The sequence below is a fragment of the Elaeis guineensis genome, chromosome 8 (assembly GCF_000442705.2).
Source record: "Elaeis guineensis isolate ETL-2024a chromosome 8, EG11, whole genome shotgun sequence".
Lineage (NCBI taxonomy): Eukaryota > Viridiplantae > Streptophyta > Magnoliopsida > Arecales > Arecaceae > Elaeis > Elaeis guineensis.
In genome coordinates, this window is record NC_026000.2 from 128,645,254 (window position 1) to 128,654,314 (window position 9,061).

Genomic DNA, 9,061 nt, shown 5'->3' on the forward strand with positions numbered 1-9,061 from the left:
ATATTTATATTGACGGAAGTTGATACTCCTTCGACGGTCGATGATACATCGGACCCTTACCAAGATCGATACACCATATTGACGGGAGTTGACACTCCTTCTACGGTCAAACTTCCGGGCCAGACCATCGGCTGACATGCCGGTCGAGCCCCGATCAAAGAAGGGCGAAATGCCTTTGCGACCAACGTCGCGACTCCCGACCGAGCTACGACCGATCGAAGGATATTCGGCTTGCCACCATCTATCGCATGATGCGACCTCAGTCGCATTCATGATTCACCGGCCGGGCTACGGTCGGTCGGAAGATATTCGGCTTACCACCGTATATCGTGAGGCGCAGCACGGATACCCGACACAAGGGTATCGGGGTCCGACTTATCGGTGCTCCCTCGACCGAATGCGCCGGACGATATTCGACTGAACGCGTCAGAGGGGACCCGACTACCGAGCCTTTATCACGGTCGGTCGGCTCCCGACTCAACGGACGCGCCCGACTACCGAGCCTTTATCACGGTCGGTCGGCTCCCGACTCAACGGATGCGCCCGACTGACGACCTTGACTATCAAAGGCTAATTGAAAGTCGGGACTCGGCCTACCTTCGTGGCGGCGTGGGTTGCCGAACGTCCTAACCGACCTATGTATATTGGCAACTCACGTGTTCGGATGCATTCCACAACTCATGAAGGAAAGGAAAGCAGACAGAGGGAAAAGTTAAGTCTAAAAACTGATTTCATTCAAAGTCAGAAGAAGTTTACAAAGTCAGGTCGAAGCCCGATTACAAGTGTTCTAAAAAAGGAAAATACAAAAGAAACTAAAGTCGGCAAGGCCGCGATCATCCCTCTGAGTCGATCTCCTCGATCGACGGAAGATCGGGGATAACTGGTGTATCGACCACGATCGGCGCTGGGTCGATGGTTGAAGCAGGACCGTCGGTCGGCGAGGGACTGGCAGTCGGTGCCACTTGCTTCGGGATGGCTTCCTCTGCCACGACGACGCCTCCCGATGGCTGGTCGGCCATCTCCTCGGTGGCTTGCTCCTCGGCCCCGGTGGGACGATACTGCTGAGGTCCAGCTCCGGGTACAAGGCATGGACCGCATCCCGACCGTCCTCGTACCCCACCCGGTACGATGCGAAGCCGGACTCCAGCATCTCCTCCCGGTATTGATCGGTGGCACGGAAGTCCTCCACCGCCCGGCTTGCCGACTCCTTCGCCGACCTTGCTTCCTCCTCCGCCCGGCCGAGCGAGTCCTTTGCCGACTCTGCTTCTGCCTTCGCTATGTCGGCGTCGGCCTGGGCGATCGATAGATCCTCCTCAGCTTTGGCGAGCTTCTCCAAGCTGACCCGAAGCTGCTCACGCTCGCCTTCAAGTTCGGCGGCAACGCCATCCCGCTCGCGCCGCAGACGATGCATGGTCCGGCCCTTGCGTTTGGCTTCTTTTTTGGCCGACCGTAGCTCGGACCCGAGTCGGGAGACTTCGTCCACCAACTTGGCCTTCCGGTCGGCCGACTGCTTCAAGTGGTCGACCAGCATTGCCCGGTCGGCTTCGGCCACCGCTGACCTTTCCTTCCAAGCCGTCCGGACGTTCCCGAACCTCCAGTATCCGGCTTCAAGCTCCGACATGGTGTAGATCAGCTGCCGACGCAAGTGTTTCATCAGGAAAACAAAGTGACGAATACACTAAGGGAAAAGGAGGCGGAGGAGGAACAGGACTTACCTCGACCATGGTCGGGTAGAACGAAGACAACATCTCGGTCACTTGTCGAGACCTTAGTGCCTCCACGTCGGTCGGGAGGAGGATTCCCTGGCACAGCCTCCTCGCCAGGTTATGGTCGGCCAACGCCGATGCACCATCGGGGAACTGTGCGCTGGGCGGCACAGTGTGACTCCCCGACCTTGTTTCGTCCGCGGGGTCCATCGGGGCCTTCCCCCGATCGACCGCCCCGACCGACGGAACCGGCAGCGAGGGGATGCTCGAGGTTGAACCGGCACCCCCCGTTGCGGCCACAGACGCCGTCAGATGATGTTCGGTTTCCCGAACATCATCCGGCTCCACCGCCGCCGGTGAGGCCGTCGATGTTCCTTCGACCGCTTCTTCCACCGGCCTCTCCTCCGCATGCGCTGCCGGAGCCACGAGCGCTATCACTGGCTCCGATTGGTCGGTCGCCGACGCTTTGACGGTCGGCGCCGCTGGAGTAGGCTTCTTCGGAGGACGCGAAGGTCCTGCCCCCGATGCCGGCCTCTTCCTTGCTGCAAACTGCCGGATCTCGACGTCGGTTGGCCGCATCCTTGGAGGTGTCCCTGCGATACCGACAGATATGTTAATCGAAGAGCCGGACCGAGGGCCGAATGAAAAGAAGACCGGGGGATCGGGCGATACCTAGTCGGGGGACCAAGCTCAGGCCGGCGTCATAGAGAGCTTGTTCGGTAACAAGCTCCCTCTACTTCGGGACCGACATATCTTTAAGTCGGTGGAAGTCCTCTCGGTCGTCCGCCTCCACCCGGCTGTTGTCATTTGCTTCGGTTCGGGGCACGCCCCAGTGGGAAGGGAAGCCCCAAGAAGATGGAGATGAGACGAAGAAAAACTGATTCTTCCACCCATGGATGGACGATGGAAGATCAGTGATGAAGGAAAGACCCTTCCGGGGGTTGAAGAGCCACCACCCTCGGGCCTTAGGGTGGGGTCGGAGCACAAAGAATGCCCGGAAGAGCGAAATACGAGGGTTGGTCGGCAAAAGCTGACACAACAGCGCGAAGCTGATTATCAGTCGGACAGAGTTCGACGCCAGTTGCGCCGGACAAAGTCCGTAATAATTCAGCAGATTTCGGACAAACTCCGAAATCGGGAGCCGAAGACCCGCGCGAAGATCTTCGACATACAGCGCCAGTTGGCCCGGCGGAGGGTTGTTAACTCGACCGCCGGCCCCTGGGGCGGAGAGTTGAAACTGCTCCGGGATGCGATACTGCTCCCGAAGCCGATCAACGTTCGGCCCCGAAAGTGAGGAAACCTCAACTTCCGGAGTCGATCGGGAGTCATCGGTCGGATTTTCCGACCGAGCTCCCCGAGTCGGATTTCCGGCCATTGCACCAGAACCGAACAATAAGAGGAAGAAGCAAAGAGGAAGAAGAAGCAAAGAGGAAGAAGAAGAAGAGGAGGGGAAGTCCACGAACCGGCAATGAACCCTTTTGGAAGCAGGAGGGAAGGCGACTGCCGGCGATGACTGAGAAATCGCCCGGGCAGAGTTTCTGCAGCAAAACGTCAACAATGAGGACCTGGGTCCGGATGGTCCTATATATATTGGGCCGTCCGACGATCGAGATGCCTCCGCACCGACCAAAGCCTCACGGATGTGCGACACGTGACGGCTTCCGGGCCCTCCTTTCGGCCTGATGATTCGGTGCGCCCATCCCGGGACGGCCGCACTACCCGCATTAAATGCGAGGGGCGCCGGCCCAACCACCTCTGACACGTGGCGAACGGGGCCGCGGTTTTGAATTAAAGCGCCCGCGGCGATTCGTGTTTTCGATGGGACGCCTGACAGCGCACCGTGACGGTCTGCGTTCCCCAGAAGGTGCCGGATATCCGATCTTCTGACACTGAATCGTCTGGCACCCGACCTCCTGACGCAGACGGGACGTCTGACGACGATAAGACGGGATGTCTGACGCCTGACGCCGACGTGACATCTGACACCAACTAGACGTCTGACGCCGGTGAATCGCTCGGCATTCATGAGACGCCTGACATCGTATCAACCCGCGGTACGGTCGGAATTTGGCATACGATGAATCCACTCCTTCTCGCCCGGGGTTGCTGCCCAAATAAAGGCATCGGCCAGCTCACCATCCGACTCAGGAGTGGAGGGGGGCAACTGTTGGGAAATACCCACCGACCGTCCGACCGGTGGCCGGAGGGATCGACCGACCGACTGACGGCCGGAGGGACCGACCGATCGACCGACAGGTGGAGTGACCGACCGACTGACTGACAGCCGGAGGGACCGACCGACTGACTGACAACCGGAGCGACCGACCGACGGACGCCATCACCGGCCAATTAACGGCCCACAACCGACTGAGGATGTGTCGGTCGGGCATACTTTTTTCGACCGACTGAACCTGGAAGTCTGATGGCCGACTCACGTAAGGCTCGCCGACCAACAGAGGGGCCCGAATCTCCACCCGACGCCACTCAGCTGGCCACCGACCTAGGGTTGGTCGACTCCTCCGATTGCCGTACAGTCGCCAGAGCTTGTTAGTTCTGACAGCAACATGCGGCACTGCCACCTAGGGGCATTGTTCCGTCTAGGGCATTGTCAACCCTAGTGATTTGACAGCCCCACGGCGACATGACACTTTTACGGCGACTCTGACAGTCTACAGTGAGTTGACAATTCCTCAATTGTCCGCGCCATTAATGACGGCGCCATACCGTGCTCCACTATATAAATCGGGGAAGGTAACAGTGCAAGGGATCCCTCCACTTCTCGACTTGGAATCCACAGGCTCGCTCCTCTCCTCCTCTCTCTATCTCTCTCTCGATTGAGCTCTCTGTCTTCATTTCACTGTTGCCCAGTCACCTCTCTGACTTGACCGTCGGAGGGTCCCTGCCGGAACCGCCTTCGATCAGTGTGGACTTCCCTTTTTGCAGGCGCTCGTTCTCCGACGATCAGGCGACGAGGCGATTGGCCGCAACAAGTATCATAAAAGACACCGTGAGTACTTGTGCCATATAATGTCTATAATTTTTATGGTGCTTGCACAAATTAACAGACACAGATTGCATTCCATGCATATGTTTAGACTCTTCATGCGCTTTTTAATGCGTATGCTGAGAAATGTAGTCAAATGGTGAATCATCACAATAATGCCAAAAGGAGAACAATCAAAGTTTGTTATATCATACAGGGGAAATTACACATGGTGACCATCAAGAAAAAAGTTGCCAAACCTCGATCGACAAGCCTAGATAGGCGGTAATGGCACCAACTAAGAAGGGGGCCAAGCCGATCCACTCGATGGCAATGTCTCAGTGGTCATTGGCCATATTTGATCCTGCCAAATGTGATTAGTAGTTGCTTAATTCTCAAGCTTGTTCCTCTGAGTTTAACGGAGGGATTCCTAGGTGGTTAACTTTCCTCTTCTTTGTTTTATTAATTTTTTTGTAAGTGACGTAGATCTATTCTATTGGGGTGCACAGTAGTTGGTCCCTATGCTCATGAAGGGTCTTCTTTTGCTTTATTCTTTGTTTTAGGCTATCTTGCTTCTTTTGTATTCAGATCCATTCATAGATGAAAAGGTGGTTCCATACTTCATGTATAATGGCAATGATCTAGTCACCTTTTGTTGAGAGAAAAAAAAAAAGTAAGATTGATATATAAGTCTGAGATCTCAATTACCTGGACTCAAGAGGACTGCAGCATGCAACACCGTTTTCTTGTTAGGGCCTGCATAAGATACTAGAGAAGCTTTCTCCCAAGAGGAAGACTGCAGCAAGGTTTTGGCTACATTGAGAGATCCTGTCACGATGGCCAAATAGAGTGGAGACATGCCGGCATCGTTTAGCATGGATGCCAGTTCGGCATCCTCCTCAATCAGTGTAGTGGCCATGCTTGCATGATTATATTTGGTGGCCTCATGCAAAGCATTGGCCTTGTCCATGTTTGTTGCCCTCAGCACTCTCCTTGCTTCAATCCAACCCTCCTTTGCAAGCTGGATGATTAGGGAGACGATCTTGTCATGCCCAGCCCTTGCAGCGTGATGCAGTGGAGTATCGAGCATCATATTTGATGCTTCTAAAAGAGATCTCTCTCTACGACATATCTTCTTCGCAAGCTCCAGATGTCCTTGGCTAGCAACTATATGGAGGGCCGTGTTCCCATCTGGTGTCACTCCAAGGAGGCAACTAGTAACTTTTTGTGTTTCAACATCCTCTGGTATTGTTATTGCGATCTCCTCCCTCGAAGCTGTAGGAGAAAAATATTGTTGCAATAATTCATCTAGACTTCTTTCATCTCCTGATATTGCTGCTTCGAGCAATTTAGGATCCATGGCTATGTGATATGGTTGGGCTTTGCTGCAAAGAACTTCAAGATTGGTCATAGTTTCAACAGCTTCTTGTGCTCCAAAGACCGCTCTCTCCCACTATCTTGATCAAGGGGAGGCGAAAGCTACCTAAATTTATTGGTGAAGGTGTTTTTACATCAGAAGAAGTTACAAAAAAAGATATATATATAAAAGGCAAGCAAAAAAAATTAGCCTGCTAGGAAGTTATCTTTTTTATGTAAGAGAATGAAGTGAAGTACTTCTCCCATTTTATCAAACAGGAACAGAGAATAAATTACTTTCAGCTGACCCAAATAGTAATCTAGGAAAGAACAGTCATGGTGAGGTGGTTCACCAATTAACTGTTGCGTTAAATGATCAATCTTCTGTCTCTGTAGAGGACACTGATTTGACTAGTACCAACGAGGGATCTTGTGTGATTGTGTCTGAATCTGCAATCAAACAATCTTTTGATTCGTCAGATTCAACTCAACAAAAGAGGAACAAAGAATAAAGGGTCTAGGAGACGGTCAGGAATGGAGAAGTGGAATGATACAAGAACAAAGTTTAAACTTCCTAATACACGATGTAGAGCTTGTGGCTGCTTCGATGGGATTGCGGGCTGCTATGGTGTTATCTTAAAGCAACAAACATTTGTTTGGAGGGTGATTTTACCTTTGTTATCTCTGTATTGCAGACAATCACAGAGCCAGGAGATGGGCACATCCTCTTCTGAAGGACATCCTAGCCAAGCTTCCACATAGCCCACACTTTCCACAAAGCAAACAGAGCCGCCGATTTTATCCCGAAATATGCACCGCAAGGGGATGTATTTTTGGCGAGTGACTGGTTGTTCTGGTATTAATGAGCTGTTACCTTAGCGGGGCAAAACACGCATTATATATAGATGAAGAGAATGACTAGTTGTTGACTTCCATGCCAGGCTTCTAGAGGGCTCTCGCCATCCACACGGTATTATATATGGCTGCGAAAGGAATCCGATAAATTTTACCAAGCAAAATGCGAGACTTGGACTTTGATCCCAGAGAGATGACAACTGTTACTCGATATAACTAGGATATGGGCGGATGAAAGAACTTAGGTGTAACGTAGCTTAATTTGCAAGGAACTTAGTTGTAACGTAGCTTAAGTTGCAAGGTAAACAGGACTTTAAATTAGGTCCGAGGAGTGGGACGAGATTGCCATGTTAGTGCGTTCGACGACCTCTGTCTTCTCCTCATGCTTCCAAGCGTCAACAATCTTAAATTAACCCGTTTCTCGCGTGAGGAGTTGACGAGTTGACCTTAAGACGACCCGAATCCTAAAGAACTGAAATGTTCGAACTACCCTCAAGCATTTCGCAGATGGACATCAAAACCCCATACCTAACGGCACATCCAATCCTTTCTTGTGCTAGAGGAAAACAGATTAATAAAATTAAAAAAAAAAAAAAAATTGATAACACTTTGTGTGAATCATGGTGTATGGAATATTATCCTAATAACACGATTTACCTCTTATGTACGGATCTTCAGCAATCTCATCTCCAAGATACAACGAAATGGCTCAGTTCGATCCTCATTCAACAAGCACGATCATTGCAGAGATTGATCCAAAAAAAATGAAAAAAGAAAGAAAGAAAGAAAGAAAGACGGTCTTTATCTCATAAAAAAATAGAAAGAGAACACAAAAAAAGATTGAAAATTTTTATTGATTTTAAAATAATCATATTAGAGTCTATGTATAATTATCAGGATTATCGAGGAGGAGCTATGATTTCAAAGAAATACGATATTTCAAAAATATCATATTCTTTCGGAAAGTAATTTTTTTTTCAAAAATTTATATCTCTTCGAAACAATCGTTAAAGATAAAAATATAATTTTAAAATCTATAAATAACTAAAATTAGAAGTAAAAAATTAAATCTTTTTAAATTTAAATAAAATTTTAATACACACATCAGCAGTACGTGCAATTTTTGTGTTATATTTATGAAACGAGTTGACAAGTCTACAATCTTGAATAGCAATAGTGCATGCAACACAATATTTTTTTTATTTTAAATAAAACTCCAATACACACATCAGCAGTGTATGTAATTTTCGTTAGAAAAAATTTTTATATTATATTGTGGAACGAGTTGACGAAGATTTTGGAGTCGTTGCGATCTAGAATCGCAATAGTGTATGCAACACAATACTTTTTTATTTTTAATAAAACTCTAATACACACATCAGCAGTGCGTGTAATTTTTGTTAGATGAGATTTTTGTGCTATATCTATAGAACGAGTTGACGGAGATTTGGCAGTCATTGCGATCTCGAATAGCAATAGCTTATGCAACATAGTAATATGATAAAAAAATGTTACATGGCTAATGTGTAACTCTTTCATTCAAGCTATTCTTTTGTACATAATAACGAACACATGCAAGCTATTAGTGAGGAAATGCAGAAAGAAGTGACACGATAGTTTGGTAACTTGGTTTGCACACAAACGTTTACATCACTTTTGTAATAACCCGGCCTATTGGACCCTTGGACCTATTCTAACCCAGTTGAGCCCATTTCCATCTAAAAAACAACAAAACATGCATGGCGCTTGGGAGGAGAGGAGTAAGAAGACTCCGTTTAGGAGTCTTCATCCCTCCCAATTTTATCGAGATCGGAGCGGATGGGAGTCCTGATTAGGTTAGGAAATCGATCTATTAAAAGCCCATTCCCCCTCCCTTGGATCTCCATCTTGGATAGTTTGAGAAACCATCAGAAATCATTCAGGATTTCTTGAGGCTTTCTGTGGGTTGCCGTGTGGAAAAGGGTCGCTGGAACTCTTCTCTAGCCATTGGAGCAACGTAAGCTCCTTTCTCTCTTCTCTATTTTGGATTTTTCCTCGTCGTGAGTGCACTATTAGAGCCGGCGAGCTGTGGGTTTAGTTAAAACAGGGCAACCCCTGTTTTTCATTTTGGTTTCGTCGATTGCGCCACTGCGAAGAGCCACCATAGGTGGCCGGCTTGGTT

The 9,061-nt window shown here is 49.4% G+C and overlaps 1 protein-coding gene across 2 annotated transcripts; it reads right to left on the reverse strand.

Annotated features, from left to right (window-relative positions):
- Positions 1-4,355: 4,355 nt before the first annotated feature.
- On the reverse strand, positions 4,356-6,897 carry LOC105049639 (protein ACCELERATED CELL DEATH 6-like). Of its 2 annotated transcripts, none has more exons than XM_010929356.4 (2): positions 6,719-6,897; positions 4,356-6,172 (listed from the first exon to the last, which is right to left on the reverse strand). In XM_010929356.4, exon 2 carries the CDS (start codon positions 6,098-6,100, stop codon positions 5,390-5,392), a length of 711 nt encoding a protein of 236 aa, XP_010927658.1. In that variant the 5' UTR covers positions 6,101-6,172; positions 6,719-6,897; the 3' UTR covers positions 4,356-5,389. The 2 variants fall into 2 exon arrangements, 1 of the variants encoding a protein (XP_010927658.1); XR_003801713.2 differs by lacking the exon at positions 4,356-6,172 and adding an exon at positions 6,243-6,495.
- Positions 6,898-9,061: the final 2,164 nt, after the last annotated feature.